The sequence below is a fragment of the Tamandua tetradactyla genome, chromosome 6, assembly GCF_023851605.1.
Source record: "Tamandua tetradactyla isolate mTamTet1 chromosome 6, mTamTet1.pri, whole genome shotgun sequence".
Taxonomy (NCBI): Eukaryota; Metazoa; Chordata; class Mammalia; order Pilosa; family Myrmecophagidae; genus Tamandua; species Tamandua tetradactyla.
The window spans coordinates 109,989,376-110,012,279 of NC_135332.1; the positions used below are offsets into that span (position 1 = coordinate 109,989,376).

The 22,904-nt window shown below is 40.0% G+C and overlaps 1 protein-coding gene across 1 annotated transcript in view; it reads left to right on the forward strand.

The window, feature by feature from the left end:
• ADHFE1 (alcohol dehydrogenase iron containing 1) overlaps positions 1-22,904 on the forward strand; it is a 55,592-nt gene that overhangs the window by 12,697 nt on the left and 19,991 nt on the right. Inside the window, exons 7-9 of the mRNA XM_077166904.1 lie at positions 578-655; positions 2,465-2,570; positions 21,545-21,697. Of these exons, the coding sequence (XP_077023019.1) occupies positions 578-655; positions 2,465-2,570; positions 21,545-21,697 (337 nt within the window). The remainder of the gene's footprint in view (positions 1-577; positions 656-2,464; positions 2,571-21,544; positions 21,698-22,904) is intronic.

Here is a 22,904-nt window from a genome sequence, read left to right on the forward strand (position 1 = left end):
ATTTTGGTAACTGGGAAATATTCTCGGTTTAAAGTTTTGTTCTCTTCCTTATTGTGGAGGGGTCTCATGATGGGGTATGAGTTAGTTGACGGCAGATAAACTGTTTTGACATGAATTAGGAACCAGCAGGGAGCAGCATAATTGATGTCTGGCAAATGGAACCCTCTGGTGAAACTGTGTCAGCAGCACACAGAGAGTGATTAGTGAAGTTTAGGAACCTGACAGAAGCACAAAACCGCGGAGCCCGGCAGAGGCAGAACGTTGCTGTGCTTACTGCCAGATGGGAATAAAGATGTCTTTCAGAGATGACAAATATGAGTTTTCTTACAGAACAGACCGAGCGGCCTGCATTTGAACACCCAGCTGCAGCTGCTTACGAAGGGGCACTGGGGGCGGGGGCGGGGGGGTGCTGGGGGGGGCAAGGGTGCTGGGGGGGCGGGGGACCGGAGCCCATCGATGAGCAGCTTTGCCCTCCTTCACCCTCTAAATTTATTCCTCATTTTCCCAGGCTGAATTAAGTACCTCCATTGACCGTTATTTTAGACGCCTTATTATAATTTACATTATTTTGTTCAAGTCCCGACTACCTCCGGAACTGGGAGTGAGACCACTGGAGTTGCCATTTTTGACTATGAACACTTGAAAGTTAAAACTGGTAAGAACTTTGCCTATAAGTTTGGGTGTTTTTAAAATTATTAACCCTCCCTCTGACTCTTTAGCTCTCTCTGATATTTAAAAGTTAAAGAGTTCTGTATGGAATTAAGGAAGAGTATGTACATTTATATGTTTTCTTTTTCCAAGTTCATATAAAAATATGAAGCAGTCTGACGACTTCACGTTGAGAAGTACCTATGAAAAGCATATTGAAATGCGTGAACCTCAACTGATCTTTTTCCTGCCCAGGTTAGTCACTGTATATCAGTGACAAATGGTTGCTCCCTTTCTCAATCATCTTTTTTTATTACATTTTAAATCAACTTTATTGAGATTTGATACAATAAAATAGAACACATCTTAAGAGTCTGGTTTGATGATGTTGACAAATATTTACACGCATGTAATCAGCACCCCAGTCAAGACAGAGAACATTTCCATCACCCCAAAAAAGGTCCCTTATGCTCCTTCCCAGTCTGTCCCCCCAGCCCCCCTGATCACCCCTGTTCTGCTTAGTCATTTTTAAAAAATATATTTTTATTGATACATCTTCACATACATACAGTCCATACATGGTGTACAATCAGTGGCTCACAACATTATCACATAATTGTGTATTCATCACCATGATCATTTTTTAGAACAGCTTAGTCATTTTTAGCCTGTCTTCTTTATCTCTCACTCTCAGCTAATGTAGAAATGTCCCTCTCCTTGACCCTGCCTCAATATCCTTCTTTCAAGCATTAGTAACAGAATAAAATTGGCATTCAGCTGTTAGCATTTACAGTAACTTCTCTTTTTAAAATTAGATTGCATTATTCCTTGACATTGTTAAAGGTAGTCTTAATAACAGTGGCCAACATTTAAGTTCTACCTTACAGTTTTTAAAAGACTTTTATAAAATATTATCTCATGAATCCTTGCAAGAGTCCTGTGAGGGGTGAAGGCACTGTGCTAAAATAGTCCACCCTTATAGATGAGGGAACTCAGAGTGGTGAGCTGGCAAACCAGCTCTCTGGATTAAAAAAATAATGAATACATTTTTTAAAAGCCCTGATTTGTAGTATTTGCCTATTCCCATGGTGTAAATACTCCTACCTTGGCCCATGATATCACCCAGCGTGGATTTGGGAAGCTATCTTAGTTCTCTAGGGCTTCATAACACAGTACCAGAAATTGGGTGGCTTAAACAATAGGAATCCATCATCTTTGATAGATTCATCTATCAAAGACTCATCTATCATCTCAGCTTTGGAGGTTGGAAGTCCGAAATCTAAGGGAGCAATCCTTCTTGCCTCTTTCTAGCTTCTAGTGGCTTGTTGGAGATCCTTGGGATTTACTGTCAGCTTCCATCATCATATGGCTGTCTCCCCTCTCCTATGTCTGTGTCCAAATTTCCCCTTCATCTAAGGAGACCAGTCATTTTGGATTAGGGCCCACCTGAATCTACCTTGGCCTTATTTTCATATAAGGCCATCTAAAATGACCCTATTTCCAAACAAGGTCACATTTTCGGTCCCTGGGGGTTAGAGCCTCAACATCTCTATTTTGGGGAGATGCAGTTCATTCCACAATGAGATTTGCTCACAGTTGGCTCTTTCGAACCAATAGGCACCAGCTCCAGCACACCACTGAAAACCCCAATTTCTGACTCCAAATCTCTTTCCATCACTTCTCGCTGTACTCCTTACATGAGAATAAATCTTATCTTGTACTTTTATTTTCTAGGATGATTTATTACCCTAAAGTTATTTAATTTTTTTGAAATATTTTGAAACTTTGGCCTCCATTAAGCGTCCTTATGTTTCAGGCATTGCCTCCCGAGCCATCAAACCCACCCTGGGACTAGTGGATCCTCAGCACACCCTCCACATGCCTGACCGGGTGGTTGCCAACAGTGGCTTCGATGTGCTTTGGTAGGTACCAGTGGTACCTGGAGGGTCTTTTCCAGGTCTGTAGACAGTACTTCATTACTTCCTTGATAAACAGTCATCAATCAGCACTCTACAACTACCCTGCCTTTGGCTATTATTATTCTTTTCTGTGAAATATTGACATCATAAAAGTTTCAGGAACTAGGGAGGTCCTGTGTGAGCCATGTGCCCGGTGGTCAAGGTGGACCACACCAGCTAGCAGATGAGACCACAGGAACACAGCTACAAGAGCGGTCTGGGCAGGTTTGCATCTCTCAGAACCTTAATTCCTGTGTCTCCTAGTACATTTCAGCTAAAGAACACCAAGCGCTGCTGTAGCACAGAAAAGGGCAGGGCAAAGAGCTGACATTTCTTTACCAAGCACCAGCGTGGGCATGCAAGCTGTCAGCACTGAGCCTGGGGAGATGGAAACCTTCCTTTTGTTGATTAAGAAAACTGAGTCTGAAATGTTGACTCATGTTTCCACCACATGTTTCCTTGGCCGCAACTGCAATGTGCTGGTGGCTTTCCACTCAGTGTTTCCGCCTGGGACCATGGTCCCAGACTCCAGGGCCCTTGAGGTCCCAGGGGCACTTCACATTCAGCATGTCCCAAACTACCCTGCTTCAATCATTTGCAGATGCACATTTTTCACATTTCAGCATTTGAAAGCAGAATGTATCTTAAAATCTGCGGTATAGTAGTATTTTTTTCTTTCTCAGTGGCACATAAAAAAAAATGGTGCATCTTAAATTGCACAGCCTCTTCAATTCAATGAAATCTGGTTATTCTCTTAATCCCCCCGTTCTTGGTAGCTTCACCTCCTGAGTCCCTTGGCTTAGCAAGTAAGGCCCCATCACCGCAAGCATCCTACAGATACTATCTCTTGTCTTGCTTTAACTTCTTTCATATTTGCCCTTTTCTTCTCAATCTGAACTGCTTCTGTGTTGTTTCAGGCCCAGCAACAGCAGCTGGACTATTGCAGTAGCCTACTAAGTGGTTTCTCTGTTTTCATCCCACAGTCCTTCCATGTGTCCTCCACACTGGCCTCAACAAACTTCCAAAAGGGCCATCATCTCACACACACACACACACAAGCCCCTAACCTTCAAAGTCTTTCAGTGGCTTTCTATACCTACTGGCCAAGCTCCTTTGTCCCTGGAATGTACCCAAAGCTCAGCTCTTTATCTGCTAGGAGGGCTATCTTCAGTTCTGTGGGAGTGTTCATTCCTCTGTCGAGCCTTTGCTGATCCTCCCATCTCCTCCCTCAAATAGAACTGACCATTCTGTCCTCTCTGGGCCCCATTCCGTGCCTGTGCATTGTCACCGAGACTCCTCTCCCTTTGCATGTCCATTCCCCCACTGCACTGTAAGTTGAGTGAGGACAGGGCCATTTCCCTCTGTGTTCCATCCCTGTTCCTTAGCACAGGTACACAACAAATACCTGTTGAAGGGAGTCCACCCAACCAGTAGGTGCCAGAATTAGGAATGACATCCGTCTATCCAAGCCCATGGTCTGCTTTTCTCACTGCATTACATTCCCCTCCAAGAAACCAGACAAAACTGGGTCCAAACCCATCCTGGCCATTGCTGTTAGTCCTTTGATTAGTTGTCCCATAATAACTTGCAAATAAAGGAAATAAGACTGCTCTCCCTAACTAAATGTATAATGGATCAAGATGGTCACCTTTAATATACAGTATGCATCGTTCACAGGCTCAGAGACTTAACTTTCAATCAAAGCCAGGAGGAGGGCTTGGTAGAAAGGTAGTTGCTCTCTCACATACTGACCAAGGGACAGGAATGCCTGGCCCAAGGAAACTGTCCTTTAGGCCCGGTGCCCTGTTCTAAGATGGACACATCCGTTTAATAGACATTAGAGTTGATTCTCCTTATTAGAACTCCATACATCTTCTAATCACCAGTTGGCCACCAGAAAGCTTGCCTATAGGGAGAGTTGCTGCTGTCTGGAAAACTAGGTCTCTGTGCTCCTCGGCAGTGACATTTCTCATTATAAATCAGTGTTCTGACTTACAAAGTTTTACATGTTGTTTCCATTAGCTCAGCTCAATGAATCTGCCCCTGAGAAACAGATCTGCTGATGGGCTCTTATTTTGGATGCAGCCTAGACATGCTGCAAGGCGGAGGGTAGACTCTGACCACCGTGGCTTCACCAACATGGTCACCCTGTCGTTCCCAGGTGGACCTCTCATTCATACAATTGCCCAACACATTCTCTGTTTGAAACCGCAAAGCTATAGTATCCATCTACCAGCTAGATTAAAAAAATTTTTTTTTCTAATGCCTTGCTCAAGAGATGTTATCTGCTTCTCAGATGTAGATAAGGGAAAATTCTCCATTGTAAGAGTGAAAACTATAGTTTTGCAGAAATAGGTCATGTTATATTGTGTTCCCAATGCATCGTTGACCTAGAGGTCAACAAACGAGAAAATGTTTATTCTCATTTTCTGCATGATTACCCACACTTAATGCAGAGCCAGCAGGTAGAGGAAGCTTTAGAGCTTGGATTTTGAAAGTGCTAGTGTCCTGAATTTGGGGCACTTCAAGAAAAAAAAAATCATCAAAGTTCATTAATAAGTTTTACAGTGTGCCAGGCACTGTTCTAAGTACTTTATATTTGTCAAATAATTTAATTTGCTCAGCAATACCATGAAGGAAACTATTATTTATCCCTGTTTTGATATGAAGAAACTGACTCACAGGGAGGTTAAGTAACTAGCAGTGGATCTCTGGCAGGAAGCACAGGTGCCAATATTTACATTTTGGCAGCTGAGTCCTAGGTATCTGTGCTGATCCCTCCACTGGTCTCTTAATGAAACATGGCTCAACGGAGTCCAGTATACCTACGACCCTCCTTTAGTAATCTGGTATTTGATCAATGCAAGGTATAAAATGACTCCTACAAGTCATTTTTTCAGATTCAGTGCTTTTTTTCATGGCTCAAATGTTTAATAATTCAACACCATGAAGGTTTATTTATACTGTCAAAGGACCATAAGGTAATTTTACACATGCTGGTCAAACACAGTGTCGTGTTGTTCATATCACCATCCCAGGATGGAGTTCTGCAATAAGTGATGGCTATCAGTGGACAGGAGGAGGCCTGGTGGAACGTACTGGGATTATCAGTGCTAATTAGCATATCAGCCACGGAGGGCGTACCATACATTTCACAGACAGTTTTTCATCTGAATGGAGGGAAGGATGCACTTTTTAAAAAGGCAGTTTCTGTTTGTAACATATTTGGTAGCTAAAAGGACATCTTCACTTTGTAGTGAGCTTTTGCTATCAATAAAAAAAAGACATTCAGATTTCAAAATGGGAAAAAGGACCAATAAGCATAAGAAAAACTTCATCTTATTTAATCAAAGAACAAATAAGACCAACAATAATTTGTTTCCCACTTGTCACATTGTTAAGGACTTAAAAAAAGACAATAGTCAATGTTGACAGAGGTTCAGAGAAGCCAGCACTTTTCTACACTGGTAGTGGGAGTATAAATTGGGTCATCTTTTCTGGAGGGAAATTTGGTTAATATACTTTAAAATTTCATTGCCTTTGACCCAGAAAATTCTACATCTAGCTATTTATTCTAAAAACAAATTAGAGATATCACGAAGATTTTTTAAAACATTTTGTTTTGAAAAATTTCAAATGTACCAAAAGGTTGAAAGAATACTCGTACACCCACCATCTAAATTTGACAATTAACATGAACATTTTTCTATATTTGCTTTGTAAAATCCATTTACAGGGTGGGCCACAGTGGCTCAGCAGGCAGAATTCTCGCCTGCCATGTCAGAGACCCGGGTTCAATTCCCAGTGCCTGCCCATGCAAAAAAAAAAACCAAATCCATTTACTATATTATTATTATTATTAATTCACTAACCATCCATCAATCCATCTTATTTTTTATGTATTTCAAAGTTAAAGACATCAGTACACTCCCCCCTAAATACTTCAGTATGCATATTGTTAACCAGAGTTCAATGTTTATCATTTTAAATAGTTTTTTCTTCTTTTAAGGTAAAATTTACAAATAATACAATGAACAAACCGTAGGTATACCATCTGATAAGTTCTGATAAATGCATATACTTGTGCAACCCAACCCCATCAAGATTCGGATCTATATGATCATCCTAGAAAGTTCCCAGTTAATCCCCACTCCCACTGCCACACCATGCTCTGATTTTTCCTTCTACATATTAGTTTTGTCTGTTGTAGAATATCATAGAAATGAAATCATATAGTATGCATCCTTGTATGTAAAGCTTCTTTCATTCATCCATATTTCTGTAGTTTAATTTTTTTTAACTTTTTTATTGAATAGTATAACATGCATACAAAGCAAAGAAATTAAAAAGCAATAGTTTTCAAAGTACTCTTCCACAAGTAGTTACAGGGCAGATCATAGGGTTTGTCATGGGTTCCCATACGATCCTTTCATATTTTTCCTTCTCGCTGCTCCAGAATATAGGAAGCTAGAGGGCTTATATATTATTCGATCATCATAATCAACTTTTTTCCTTCTCTTTTTTGTGAAAAATAGCATATATACAAAAAGCCTATAGATTTCAAGGTACAGCACCACAATTAGTTGTAGAACATATTTCAGACTTTGACATGGGTTACAATTTCACAATTTTAGGTTTTTAATTCTAACAGCTCTAAAATACTGGAGACTAAAAGGATATCAATTTAATGATTCAGCGTTCATATTCATTTGTTAAATCCTGTCTTCTCTGAATAACTCCACCATCACCTCTGGTCTTTCCATCCCTCTCTTTGGGGGTGTTTGGGCTATGGCAATTCTAAATTTTTCATATTGGAAGGGTCTGTCATTAATATGGTGTAGGGAGATGGAAATATCTGATGTTCTGGAGAGGCTGGGCTAGGTTTCAGGACTCATCTGGACCAGGGACCCATCTGGAGGTTGTAGATTTCTGAACAATTACTCTTAGTGCATGGAACCCTTGTGGAATTTTATATATTGCCGTAAGTGTTCTTTAGGATTGGCTGGAATGGTCCTGGTTAGGGGTTGGCAGGTTATGATAGGTAGCAAAGTCTACCTGAAGCTTGCATAAGAGCAACCTCCAGAGTAGCCTCTCGACTCTATTTGAACTCTCTCTGCCGCTGATAACCTTATTAATTACACTTCTTTTCCCCTTTTTGGTCAAGATGGAATTGTTGATCCCACGGCGCCAGGTCTGCATTCATCCCTAGGAGTCATCCCCCATGTTGCCCGGGGGGCCTTTCACCCTTGGATGTCATGTCCCCCGTAGGGGGTAAGGCAATGATTTCACTTGCAGAGTTGGGCTTAGAGAGACTGAGGCCACATCTGAGCAACAGAAGTGGTCCTCCAGAAGTAACTCTTAGGTATGCCCATAGGTAGTCTAAGCTTCTCCGCTACCTACATAAGCTGCACAAGTGTAAGCCTCCTCATCGAGGGCATGGCTTATTGATTTGGGTGTCCCTGAAGTTTGACACAGTATCAGGGGGTTCCCTGATGGTAAGGTTTAATAGTTAAATATTCTTTCTCCTGTCCCTCAGGGGACTTCCCAATACTTTTTGATTATCTGCTTAATATACTCTAGGATGTATCCAGGCATTACAATAATCTGCACAGTATTAAAGACCTCTTTCTGTGCTCCCTGTGTTTCAGTTGTTCAAATGAGTGATACAGATAGGTTGAATTAGATTATGCACTACAGAAAATTTCAGTTCCAGACTAAACAAGCCTTTCTTCCATTGATCTCAAAGAATATGTATGGTTCTAAAATATAGACACTCTCTTCCTTACCCCTATGTTCTGAATTACTTTAACCCCAACCTGTTCAGCTTCATTCTTATCTCTAAATATCAGGTTATATATATAAAATAGCCTCTCAAAATCCAGAAATAATAATCACCACTCCGGACTTAATGTGACTGCTCTAAAAGCTTACAATCTAGTCCCCTGTTTTCTTATAAGTATTTTCTAAAGGTGACCATACCATTCTTGTTCTTTTGTTGCTGGGCTTATTTTGTCTCATCAAACATCCCACATGTTCATTCAGGTCGTTGCATGCCTCACGACTTTGTTCCTTTTTGTAGCAGCACAACCGTCATTCATAAATATACAACATAGTTCGCCAATCTACTTCTCCGTCAGTGCATCCTTCAGCCACCTGCATTCATCGGGCATCATGTAGAGGACCCAAAGTCCACAGTCCATCAACATTCTCAATTTTAGATAATTTCATTGTTCCCAAGAGAAAGAAAACCAATAAACACACCCTTGTCAAATAGGAAATCTAAACCTCCTCTTGACTCTTCTCCCTCCCCCCCATTATTTACCTCTGCTGTTGCTGTGGTAGTGCTGATGGTTCCCTTTTGAACATAGCTCATAGTATGCAACAGTAGTTTTCCCCTGTACCCTGGACTTGAATACTCTTTGTACAAGAATCATATCCTTGAAGTTGTTGCGAGAACTAATTCATATTTCTAGTGTGAATCAGTGGGATATGTAGGTCTATAAAATCCCTTTCAATCTTGTTCATCTTCAATATGGTAATATTGCTTATAGACCCACTAGAGAACCACCTTCATTCCTATCTATTCCCTTACATTGGAGTTCAACCTCATTAGCTAACGGTTCACCCATCTCTAGCTTGTATGTATCTCTAAGTCCCCTATATTCTATATTCTAAGCCTCTGATTATACCTTTATGTGGTCCTAAAAGTGGAATCATAAAATATCTATCCTTTTGTGTCTAGCTAATTTCACTCAGCATTATGTCCTCAAGGCTCATCCATCATGTCATGTTCTTCAGGATGTCATTTTATTTTACTGCTACATAATATTCCATTGTATGTATATATCACATTTTGTTGATCCACTTGTCTGTTGATTGGCATTTGGTTTGTTTCCATCTTTTGGCAATTGTGAAAAATGTTGCTATGAACATCAGTGTGCAAATGTCTGTTTGTGTCATTGCTTTCAGCTCTTATGGGTATATACCAAGTAGTACTACTACTGCTAGATCATAGGGCAACTCGATGTTTAGTTTCCTAAGGAACCACCAAACAGTCTTCCATAGTGGCTTCACCATTATACATTCCCACCAGCAGTGCATAAGTGTCCCAGTTTCTCCACATTTCTAACATTTATAGTTTCCTGTTTGTTTAATAGCAGCCATTTTTATAGGTGTGAGGTGGTATCTTATTGTAGTCTTAATTTGCATTTCCCTTATAGCCAGTGAAAATGAGCATCTTTTCATGTGCCTTTGAGCCATCTGCATTTGCTCTTCAGAAAAATGCCTATTCTTAGCTCATTTTATAATTGGGATTTGTTCATTTGTTGTTGAGTTTAATGATTTCTTTGTATATACAGGAAATCAAACCTTTGTCCAATATGTGATTTCCAAATATTTTCTCCCATTGAGTTGACTGCCTCTTCACCTTTTTGACAAAGTCTTTTGAAGTGCAGAAGCGTTTGATTTTCAGGAGTTCCCATTTATCTATTTTTTCTTTTGTTGCTTGTTCTTTCAGTGTAAAGTTTAGGAAACTATCTCCTATTACTAGGTCTTGAAGATGTTTCCCTACATTTTCTTCTAGAAGCTTTATGGTACTAGTTCTTATATTTAGGTGTTTGATCCATTTTGAGTTAATTTTTGTTTAGGGTATAGGATAGGGGTCCTCTTTCATCTTCTTGGCTATTGATATCCAGTTATTCCATGCCCAATTATTGAAAAGACTGTTTTGTCCCAGTTCAGAGGATTTGGGCCTTGTCAAAAATCAGTTGACCATAGATTTCGTGATCTATTTCTGCACTCTCAATTCAATTCCATTGTTCAATGCTTCTATCTTTATGCTAGTACTATGCTGTTTTGACCAGTGTGTATTTATAATAGGTTTTTTTTTATAGCTCAGATGCAGCTTCATTCAGTGTTTTAACATAATTACATCACAATTAGGTAGTATTGTGCTGTCCATTTCTGAGTTTTTGTATCTAGTCCTATTGCACAGTCTGTATCCCTTCAGCTCCAATTACCCATTATCTTACCCTGTTTCTAACTCCTGATGGTCTCTGTTACCAATGACATATTCCAAGTTTATTCTCGAATGTCGGTTCACATCAGTGGGACCATACAGTATTTGTCCTTTAGTTTTTGGCTAGTCTCACTCAGCATGATGTTCTCTAGGTCCATCCATGTTATTACATGCTTCATAAGTTTATTCTGTCTTAAAGCTGCATAATATTCCATCGTATGTATATACCACAGTTTCTTTAGCCACTCATCTGTTGATGGACATTTTGGCTGTTTCCATCTCCTTGCAATTGTAAATAATGCTGCTATAAACATTGGTGTGCAAATGTCCATTTGTGTCTTTGCCCTTAAGTCCTTTGAGTAGATACCTAGCAATGGTATTGCTGGGTCGTATGGCAAGTCTATATTCAGTTTTTTGAGGAACCGCCAAACTGGCTTCCACAGTGGTTGCACCATTTGACATTCCCACCAACAGTGGATAAGTGTGCCTCTTTCTCCGCATCCTCTCCAGCACTTGTCATTTTTTGTTTTGTTGATAATGGCCATTCTGGTGGATGTGAGATGATATCTCATTGTGGTTTTGATTTGCATTTCTCTAATGGCCAGGGACATTGAGCATCTCTTCATGTGCCTTTTGGCCATTTGTATTTCCTCTTCTGAGAGGTGTCTGTTCAAGTCTTTTTCCCATTTTGTAATTGGGTTGGCTGTCTTTTTGTTGTTGAGTTGAACAATCTCTTTATAAATTCTGGATACTAGACCTTTATCTGATATGTCGTTTCCAAATATTGTCTCCTATTGTGTAGGCTGTCTTTCTACTTTCTTGATGAAGTTCTTTGATGCACAAAAGTGTTTAATTTTGAGGAGCTCCCATTTATTTATTTCTTTCTTCAGTGCTCTTGCTTTAGGTTTAAGGTCCATAAAACCGCCTCCAATTGTAAGTTTCATAAGATATCTCCCTACATTTTCCTCTAACTGTTTTATGGTCTTAGACCTAATGTTTAGATCTTTGATTCATTTTGAGTTAACTTTTGTATAGGGTGTGAGATACGGATCTTCTTTCATTCTTTTGCATATGGATATCCAGTTCTCTAGGCACCATTTATTGAAGAGGCTGTTCTGTCCCAGGTGAGTTGACTTGACTGCCTTATCAAAGATCAAATGTCCATAGATGAGAGGGTCTATATCTGAGCACTCTCTTCGATTCCATTGGTTGATATATCTATCTTTATGCCAATACCATGCTGTTTTGACCACTGTGGCTTCATAATATGCCTTAAAGTCCAGCAGCGTGAGACCTCCAGCTTCGTTTTTTTTCCTCAAGATACTTTTAGCAATTTGGGGCACCCTGCCCTTCCAGATAAATTTGCTTATTGGTTCTTCTATTTCTGAAAAATAAGTTGTTGGGATTTTGATTGGTATTGCATTGAATCTGTAAATCAATTTAGGTAGGATTGACATCTTAACTTTATTTAGTCTTCCAATCCATGAACACGGTATGCCCTTCCATCTATTTAGGTCTTCTGTGATTTCTTTTAACAGTTTTTTGTAGTTTTCTTTGTATAGGTCTTTTGTCTCTTTAGTTAAATTTATCCTTGAGTACTTTATTCTTTTAGTTGCAATTGTAAATGGAATTCGTTTCTTGATTTCCCCTTCAGCTTGTTCATTACTAGTGTATAGAAACGCTACAGATTTTTGAATGTTGATCTTGTAACCTGCTACTTTGCTGTACTCATTTATTAGCTCTAGTAGTTTTGTTGTGGATTTTTCCAGGTTTTCGACGTATAGTATCATATCGTCTACAAACAGTGATAGTTTTACTTCTTCCTTTCCAATTTTGATGCCTTGTATTTCTTTTTCTTGTCTAATTGCTCTGGCTAGACCCTCCAACACGATGTTGAATAATAGTGGTGATAATGGACATCCTTGTCTTGTTCCTGATCTTAGGGGGAAAGTTTTCAATTTTTCCCCATTGAGGATGATATTAGCTGTGGGTTTTTCATATATTCCCTCTATCATTTTAAGGACGTTCCCTTGTATTCCTATCTTTTGAAGTGTTTTCAACAGGAAAGGATGTTGAATCTTGTCAAATGCCTTCTCTGCATCAATTGAGATGATCATGTGATTTTTCTGCTTTGATTTGTTGATATGGTGTATTACATTAATTGATTTTCTTATGTTGAACCGTCCTTGCATACCTGGGATGAATCCTACTTGGTCATGATGTATAATTCTTTTAATGTGTTGCTGGATTCGATTTGCTGGAATATTGTTGAGGATTTTTGCATCTATATTCAATAGAGAGATTGGTCTGTACTTTTCTTTTTTTGTAATATCTTTGCCTGGTTTTGGTATGGGGGTGATGTTGGCTTCACAGAATGAATTAGGAAGCTTTCCCTCCACTTCAATTTTTTTGAAGAGTTTGTGCAGGGTTGGTACTAATTCTTTCTGGAATGTTTGGTAGAATTCACATGTGAAGCCGTCTGGTCCTGGACTTTTCTTTTTGGGAAGCTTTTGAATGACTGATTCAATTTCTTTACTTGTGATCGGTTTGTTGAGGTCATCTATTTCTTCTTGAGTCAAAGTTGGTTGTTCATGCCTTTCTAGGAACTTGTCCATTTCATCTACATTGTTGTATTTATTAGCGTAAAGTTGTTCATAGTATCCTCTTATTAACTCCTTTATTTCTGTGAGGTCAGTGGTTATGTCTCCTCTTCCATTTCTGATCTTATTTATTTGTGTCCTCTCTCTTCTTCTTTTTGTCAGTCTTGCTAAGGGCCCATCAATCTTATTGATTTTCTCATAGAACCAACTTCTGGTCTTATTGATTTTCTCTATTGTTTTCATGTTCTCAATTTCATTTATTTCTGCTCTAATCTTTGTTATTTCTTTCCTTTTGCTTTCTTTGGGGTAAGTTTGCTGTTCTTTCTCCAGTTTTTCCAAGTGGACAGTTAATTCCTGAATTTTTGCCTTTTCTTCTTTTCTGATATAGGCATTTAGGGCAATAAATTTCCCTCTTAGCACTGCCTTTGCTGCGTCCCATAGGTTTTGATATGTTGTGTTTTCATTTTCATTCGCCTTGAGATATTTACTAATTTCTCTTGTAATTTCTACCTTGACCCACTTGTTGTTTAAGAGTGTGTTGTTGAGCCTCCACGTATTTGTGAATTTTCTGGCACTCTGTCTATTATTGAGATCCAACTTCATTCCTTTATGATCTGAGAAAGTGTTGTGTATGATTTCAATCTTTTTAAATTTGTTGAGACTTGCTTTGTGATCCAGCATATGGTCTATCTTTGAGAATGATCCATGAGCACTTGAGAAAAAGGTGTATCCTGCTGTTGTGGGGTGTAATGTCCTATAAATGTCTGTTAAGTCTAGCTCATTTATTGTAATATTCAAATTCTCTGTTTCTTTATTGATCCTCTGTCTAGATGTTCTGTCCATTGATGAGAGTGGTGAATTGAAGTCTCCAACTATTATGGTAGATGTGTCTATTTCCCTTTTCAGTGATTGCAGTGTATTCCTCACGTATTTTGGGGCATTCTGATTCAGTGCATAAATATTTATGATTGTTATGTCTTCTTGTTTAATTGTTCCTTTTATTAGTATATAGTATCCTTCTTTGTCTCTTTTAACTGTTTTACATTTGAAGTCTAATTTGTTGGATATTAGTATAGCTACTCCTGCTCTTTTCTGGTTGTTATTTGCATGAAATATCTTTTCCCAACCTTTCACTTTCAACCTATGTTTATCTTTGGGTCTAAGATGTGTTTCCTGTAGACAGCATATAGAAGGATCCTGTTTTTTAATCCATTCTGCCAGTCTATGTCTTTTGATTGGGGAATTCAGTCCATTAACATTTAGTGTTATTACTGTTTGGGTAATACTTTCCTCTACCATTTTGCCTTTTGTATTATATATATCATATCTGATTTTCCTTCTTTCTACACTCTTCTCCATACCTCTCTCTTCTGTCTTTTTGTATCTGACTCTAGTGCTCCCTTTAGTATTTCTTGCAGAGCTGGTCTCTTGGTCACAAATTCTCTCAGTGACTTTTTGTCTGAAAATGTTTTAATTTCTCCCTCATTTTTGAAGGACAATTTTGCTGGATATAGGAGTCTTGGTTGGCAGTTTTTCTCTTTTAGTAATTTAAATATATCATTCCACTGTCTTCTAGCTTCCATGGTTTCTGCTGAGAAATCTACACATAGTCTTATTGGGTTTCCCTTGTATGTGATGGATTGTTTTTCTCTTGCTGCTTTCAAGATCCTCTCTTTCTCTTTGACCTCTGACATTCTAACTAGTAAGTATCTTGGAGAACGCCTATTTGGGTCTATTCTCTTTGGGGTGCGCTGCACTTCTTGGATCTGTAATTTTAGGTCTTTCGTAAGAGTTGGGAAATTTTCAGTGATAATTTCTTCCATTAGTTTTTCTCCTCCTTTTCCCTTCTCTTCTCCTTCTGGGACACCCACAACACGTATATTTGTGCGCTTCATATTATCATTCAATTCCCTGAGCCCCTGCTCAAAATTTTCCATTCTTTTCCCTATAGTTTGTTTCTTTTTGGATTTCAGATGTTCCATCCTCCAGTTCACTAATTCTATCCTGTGTCTCTTTAAATCTACCATTGTAGGTTTCCGTTGTTTTTTTCATCTCTTCTGCTGTGTCTTTCAATCCCATAAGTTCTGTGATTTGTTTTTCAGACTTTCCATTTCTTCTTTTTGTTGACCCCATACCTTCTTCATGTCCTCCCTCAATTTATCGATTTGGTTTTTGAAGAGGTTTTCCATTTCTGTTCGTATATTCAGAATTAGTTGTCTCAGCTCCTGTATCTCATTTGAGCTATTGGTTTGTTCCTTTGACTGGGCCATATCTTCAGTTTTCCTGGTGTGATTTGTTATTTTTTGCTGGCGTCTGGGCATTTAATCAGATTTCCCTGAGTGTGGGACCCAGCAAGTTGAAAGACTTTCCTGTGAGGTCTCTGAGCTCTGTTTTTCTTATCCTACCCAGTATGTGGTGCTTGTCTGTCTGCAGGTCCCACCAGCAAAAGATATTGTGGCTTCTTTAACTTTGGAAGACTCTCGCTGCTGGATGTGTGGTGGAGACAGAGGAAAGGTTGTAGGTTGGTTTTAATGGCTTCAAATTGTGAAGTCCTGGAATCTGAATTCCTTGAGAGAGGGATTCCACCTGAGTTGCATTTCACCCCTCCCGTGGGGAAGGTTCAGGTGGTAGAGAACCCTGAAAGCAGCCTGTTTCTGCGTTTGGGGCAGTTGCAACCTGTGTAATCCCAGTGCTGAGCCCAGAGGCAACGAAGCCTCCATTGAAACAGCTGCAGAAGGCTCTGTTTCGCCCCCTTTCCTCTTTTTCAGTTAGCCCAATCGGCGACTTCTGCCTTGATCAGTTTCGCCTGAGCTGAGGGCCTATTTTTAGTAGTCAGAAGTTGTTCATTAATGCCACTATTGGTGTTAGGTTGGGCTCAGTCTCTACTACTGTTGGAGACTCTTTCCTTTCCCTCCGGGAAGTCGCCTGTGGGGGAGGGTCGCCAGCCGCCGCGGCTTGGGGAACCGCTGTTCCGAGGCTCCCAGCCAGCCCAGGAAGCCGTGTGTGGGAGGGCTGCCGTGGCTTGGGGAACCACCGATCCGAGGTTCCCAGCCGGCCCGGGAAGTCGTGTGTGTGGAAGGGGCTCTGGTCGCCAGCCACTGCGGCTTAGGAAACCGCTGCTCCGAGGCTCCCAGCTGGCCCGGGAAGCCGCGTGTGGGGGAGGGGCGCCAGCCGCCACGGCTTGGGGAACCGCCGATCGAAAGCTCCCAGCCGGCCCGGGAAGTAGGGAGGGAGGGGCTCCAGCCACCAGCCGCCACGGCCCAGGGAAGCGCGCGCCTCTCAGGGACCTCACCGCAGCAGAGTCTCTTAGCTGGTCCAGCCAGTGTCCAGAATGGGATACACTGTGTGTCTGGTCTCTGTCGTGGCTCTGGGAGCTGTTCTGTACTGTTTCTAGTTCTTTAGTAGTTGTTCTGGAGGAGGAACTAAGACCCACGCGCCTTACTAAGCCACCATCTTCTCCGGAAGTCTATAATAGGTTTTAAAGTCAGGGAGTGTTAATCCTCTGACTTTGTTCTTCTTTTTTGGGATTCTTTTAGCTAGGCGGGGTCTCTTTCCCTTCCAGATGAATTTGGTAATTAGCTTTTCCAAATCTTCAAAGTAAGTTATTGGAATTTTGATTGGTACTGTGTTCAATCTGAAGATCAATTTGGGGAGAATTGACTTCTTAGCTATATTTAGCCTTCCTATCCATAAGCAGGGAATGTCTTTCCACCTATTTAGAGTGCCTTTGATTTCTTTTAGCAATGTTATGTAGTTTTCTGTGTACAAGTCCTTTACATCCCTAATTAAGTTCATTCCTAAGTAGTTGATTCTTTTAGTTGCTATTTTGAATGGAATTTTTTCTGTAACAGACTCCTCTGCTAGGTCATTGCTTATGTATAGAAATGTTACTAATTTTTGCACATTAATTTTATATCACGCCACCTTGCTGAATTTATTAGCTCAAGTAACTTTGCTGTAGATTTCTCAGGATCTTCCAAGTACAGTATCATATCATCTGCAATATGAGAGTTTTACTTCTTCCTTTCCAATTTGGATGCATTTTATTTCTTTGTCCTACCTGATTGCTCTAGCTAGAACTTCTACCACAATGTTGAATAATAGTGGAGACAGTAGGCATCCCTGTCTTGTTCCTGACCTTAGGGGGAAAGTGTTCAGTCTCTCTCCATTGAGTACAATGCTGGCCCTCAGTTTTTCATATATTCTCTTTATCATATTGAGGTATTTACCTTTGGTTCCTATCTTTTGGAGTGTTTTTATCAGAAAAGGATGCTGAATTTTGTCAAATGCTTTTTCAGCATCAATCAAGATGATCATGTGGTTTTTCCCTTTCGATTTGCTAATATGCTGTATTACATTAATTGATTTTCTTTTGTTGAACCATCCTTGCATTCCTGGTAGAAACGCCACTTGGTTGTGGTGTATAATTCTTTTAATGTGCTGTTGGATTTGATTTGTAATATTTTATTGAGATTTTTGCATCTATATTCATTAGGGAGATTGGCCTGTAGTTTTTCTTTCTTATAGCATCTTTACCCAGTTTTGGTATTAAAATGATATTAGCTTCATAAAATGAGTTAGGTAGAGTTTCTTTTTCCTCAATTTTTTGGAAGAGTTTGAGCAGGATTGGTGTTTGTTCTTCTTGGAATGATTGATAAAATTCCCTTATGAAGCCTTCTGGCCCTGGAAGATTTTTGATGACTGATTGAATCTCTTTACTTGTGATTAGTTTGTTGAGATTTTCTATTTCTTCCTGAGTCAGTGTAGCTTGTTTGTGTGACTCCAGGAATTTGTCCACTTCATCTTAGTTGTCTAGTTTGTTGGTGTATAGTTGTTCATAGTATCCTCTTATGATTTCTTTTATTTCTTCAGGGTCTGTGGTAACGTACCCCTTCTCATTTCTGATTTTGCTTATTTGCATCCTCTCTCTTTTTTTTCTTTTTCAGCCTTGCTAGTGGCCTAGCAATTTTATTGATTTTCTCAGAAAAACAACTTTTGGTTTTATTGATTCTTTTTATTGTTCTTTTGTTCTTCCATTCATTTATTCTGCTTTTATCTTTGTTATTTCTCTTCTTCCATTTGCTTTGGAGTTAGTTTGCTGTTCTTTCTCAAGTTCCTCCAGGTGTGCTGTTAAGTCCTTGATTTTTGTTCTTTCTTGTTTTTTAATATAGGCATTTAGGGCAATAAATTTCCCACTCAGCACTGCCTTTGTCGCATCCCATAAGTTCTGATAAGCTGTATTGCCATATTCATTCATCTCCAGATAGCTATTGATTTCTCTAGCAATTTCTTCTTTGACCCACTAGTTGTTTAAGAGTGTGTTATTTAATCTCCATATATTTGTGAATGTTCTTGTTCTTTGGTGGCTATTGAGATCCAGGTTCATTCCATTGTGATCAGAGAAAGTACTTTGAATAATTTCATTGTTTTTAACTTTATAAAGACCTGTTTTGTTCCCCAGCAAATGATCTATCCTGAAGAATGTTCCATGAGCACTAGAGAAGAATGTATATCCTTGTGCTTTGGGGTGCAATGAACTATATAAGCCTGTTAGGTCTAATATTTATCAAGTTATTTAGCTTCTCTATTTCCTTATTGATCTTCTGTCTAGGTGTTCTATCTATAGAGGAGAGTGGTGTATTGAAGTCTTCTACTATTATTGTTGAAACATATATTGGTCCCTCAGTTTTGTCAATGTCTGTCTCATGTTCTTTGGAGTTCCTTGATTGGGAGCATAAATGTTTATGATTGTTATATCTTCTTGGTGAATTGGCCCTTTAATTAGTATATAGTGTCCTTCTTTGACTCTTATGATGTCTTTATATTTAAAGTCTATTTTGTCTGGTATTAGTATAGCTACTTCTGCTTTCTTTTGGTTACAACTTGCATGGAAAATCTTTTTCCATCCTTTTAGTTTCAGTCTATTTGCATATTTGTGTCTAAGATGAGCCTCTTGAATGCAGCATATAGCTGGATTATGTTTCTTAATCCATTCTGCCAATCTCTGTATCTTTTAAATGGTAAATTTAGTCTGTTAACCTTCAGAGTTATTACTGAAAAGGCATTTCATGATTCCACCATCTTATATTTTTATTTTATTTGTCAGATCTGTATATTCTTTTCCCTTTTTCTCTTTGTATTATTTAAATTACCCTTAGTGGTACTCTTCAAGTCTGTGCCCTCCTCCAGACCTCCCTCTCCTGTCTTTTTTTTTTTTTTTTTTTCTTTTCAGCTGGCAGAACTCCTTTTAATATATCTTGTAGGGCCGGTCTCTTGTTGACAGATTCTTTCAGGACTTCTTTGTCTGTGAAAACGTTAACCTCTCCCTCAGTTTTGAAGGGCAATTTGAGTAGGTACAGAATTCTTGGCTGGAAGTCTTTCTCTTTCAGGATCTTGAATATATCATGCCACTACCTTCTTGCCTCCAGGGTGTTAGTTAAGTAGCTGAACTCAGTATTATTTGATTTCCCTTGTATGTAGTAGATTGTTTTTCTGTTGCCACTTTCAGGATTTTCTGCTTCTCTTCAACATTTGACAGACTGATTAGTATGTGCCTTGTGGAAGGCCTATTTGGATTTATTCAAATTATTTATTTGGGTTCATTGGGCTTTTGATTTGTTTATTTAAGCCCTTTATGAGGGTTGAGAAGTTTTCCCCCATTATATCCTCAAGTACTCTTCCTAACCCTTTGCTCCTCTCTTCTCCTTCTGGGACACCAAGATTTTTATATTTGCATGCTTTGTTTTGTCTATCATTTCCCTGAGATCCAATTCAATTTTTTCCATCTTTTTTTTTGCTATTTGCTGTTTTGGATCTTTGAAGTCAGTTATCCTGTTCTCTATATCCCTTGTTCTTTCTTCTTTCTCTTCAAATCTGGTGTTGTGTGCCTCTTGTATGTTTTTTATTTGGTCAACAGAGTCTTTAATCTCAGCAATATCTGCTATATTTCTATTTATTCTTTCAAATTCCTCGTTATGCTTTTCTACTGTCTTCTTGATCTCCTTTATGTCATTTGCTATCCCATTTATTTTATTAAGTAGAGTTGTATGAACATCTTTGATTAGTTGTTCCAATGTCTGTGTCTCCTCTGGTGTTTTAATTTGGTCATTAGGCAGGGCTATATCTGTCTACATTGTGATATGCTTAGTGATCTTCTGCTGTCTTCATGGCATGTAAATATCTTGATTGATTTATTTGGGGAGTTGATTTCTTTCTGTAGTCTAAGGCCTTGTGTTTGCGGGATGGTTGTACAGCAGGGAGCAGGGTATGGTGTGGGGCACTCAGTGCAGTGATTGTTTCAGGGCAGGTATAGGCACAGGTTGGGGATGTTACCCTGATTCTTGTGAACGTGGGCGCCCAGCAGCCAGGGAGGATGTAGCTGTGCAGGTGTACCGGTCTGGGGGGCATAACACTGGTGTGTGCTGGTCTAAGGCACAGGCCTCTGTATGCATGCGAAGAGCTATGGCAGCAGGTTGGCGTTATGCCTTCATAGATTGGGGACTGATGTGACCCTGCTGCACAGGTCCACACTTTCTGAGATCTGGAAAGTGTGGCTGAGGGCCGTGCGCATGCACGGTTCTAGGGCTCTGTAAGTGCAGTTCCCAGAGCTGAATGATGTGATTGGGGGCCTGTGCACATGCGTGGGCCTAGGAGTGTCTTAAATTGAGGCACAGAGCTCAGAGGGGGTCGGGTGAGGCATTCGACACTATGGGCAGGGGGGAAGGGGTAGCCTGGGTATGGAGGCTAGTACCAGCAGGCTTTGTGCCTTGGTAACAGCCTAAAGGGGACAGGGAGGGGGAGGTAGTGCTCGGGAGGGGTGCAGGAGAGGTGGATTGGGCTGCATTTGGGTTGGGGGTAGGGTCAGGTATGTGCACTGGGGGCTGGTGGGGTCAGGGTGCCTGGAGTGCAGGGAATGGGAGTGGGTGATGAGGTTCAGGTGCATGGGGTGTGGGGTGAGCCGCCGGTCATGGGGCTGCACTGGTGAGGGTAGCGCACCCAAGGAACACAGCCTGGCTTACTTCCTAGTCCCTGGCTATTGTCCGTGCACTCCCATGGGCTCTGTGCCTCCACACCAGGCTCCAGCTTTCTGCCTCTCAGTTCCTAGGCCTCTGCAACCAGGGCTGCCCCACGTGGTGCAGAAGACTCTCCCAGGTCAGCCGCACTTCCGAATCACTGCCTCAGTCACCCTCCTCTCCTTTCTCTAACTTTTCCGTGGAGCAGGGCTAATTTCGAGCTACTCTATTTGGTCGTCTTTCCAGAAGTCCTTGAATCACATTGGAGACAACACTTAAAATCTATGTATTTTAAATATTTCTTCTTAGCCATGCCCTCGAGTCCTACACGGCCCTTCCCTACCACCTGCGGAGCCCCTGCCCTTCAAACCCCATCGCCCGGCCAGCGTACCAAGGCAGCAACCCCATCAGCGACATCTGGGCCATCCATGCATTGAGGATTGTTGCCAAGTATCTGAAGAGGTAGGTTATCCAGAAGGGCATAGAAGCAGAACCGAAAACACACATTCCCCCTTACATAAAACATGGCATGCCTGTTCCTGAAGTATCTCAAACAGGCAAGTCCATCAGGAGATTAGCCAATGGACATGGAGGAGTGCCAGAGGCCACTCGCTTCTAAAGGGATAGGAGGGTTGGGGCGAGGGCCATGTGAGGACAGATGGACACTGCATCCCTCAATCTAAAAAGGTGAAGTCTGCAAGGAGAGCAAATGATCCCTACAACGATGAAGGATGCAGACGGAATAAATGGAGATTTATTCATCAAATCCTTAAAACCAAAGTCAGTAATGTGGTTGGATAAGTGACTGTCTTTGTTCTTAGTAATTATACATGAAAGTGTTAAATGTCTCAGGAGCATGATGTGTACAACCTATTCTCAAATGTTTAGAAAATATGGACAGATTAATGATAGAGATAAATGATAGAAAGAAGAAAGGGAGGGAGGGAGAGACGGAGGAAGAACAAATGTGGCAAAATGTCAATGTTGGTAGATTTGGGTGTCTGGGTAGGGGACATATTGGAGTTCTCTGGTAGTTTTATTTTTAGCAACTGTCCTATAATTTTAAAATCATTTCAAAATAAAAGTTTATTTAAAACAAAAGACACAAACGGACATTTGCACACCAATGTTTATAGCAGCATTATTTACAATTGCAAGGAGATGGAAACAGCCAAGATGTCCATCAACAGACGAGTGGCTAAACAAACTGTGGTATATACATACGATAGAATATTATGCAGCTTTAAGACAGAATAAACTTATGAAGCATGTAATAACATGGATGGACCTAGAGAACATTATACTGAGTGAGACTCTCCAAAAACTAAAGGACAAATACTGTATGGTCCCACTGATGTGAACCGACATTCGAGAATAAACTTGGAATATGTCATTGGTAACAGAGACCATCAGGAGTTAGAAACAGGGTAAGATAATGGGTAATTGGAGCTGAAGGGATACAGACTGTGCAATAGGACTAGATACAAAAACTCAGAAATGGACAGCACTATACTACCTAATTGTAATGTAATTATGTTAAAACACTGAATGAAGCTGCATCTGAGCTATAGTTTTTTTGTTTGTTTGTTTGTTTTTGTATATTTTTTGTATTTTTTATTTTTATTTTTTTCTCTATATTATCATTTTATTTCTTTTTCTGTTGTCTTGC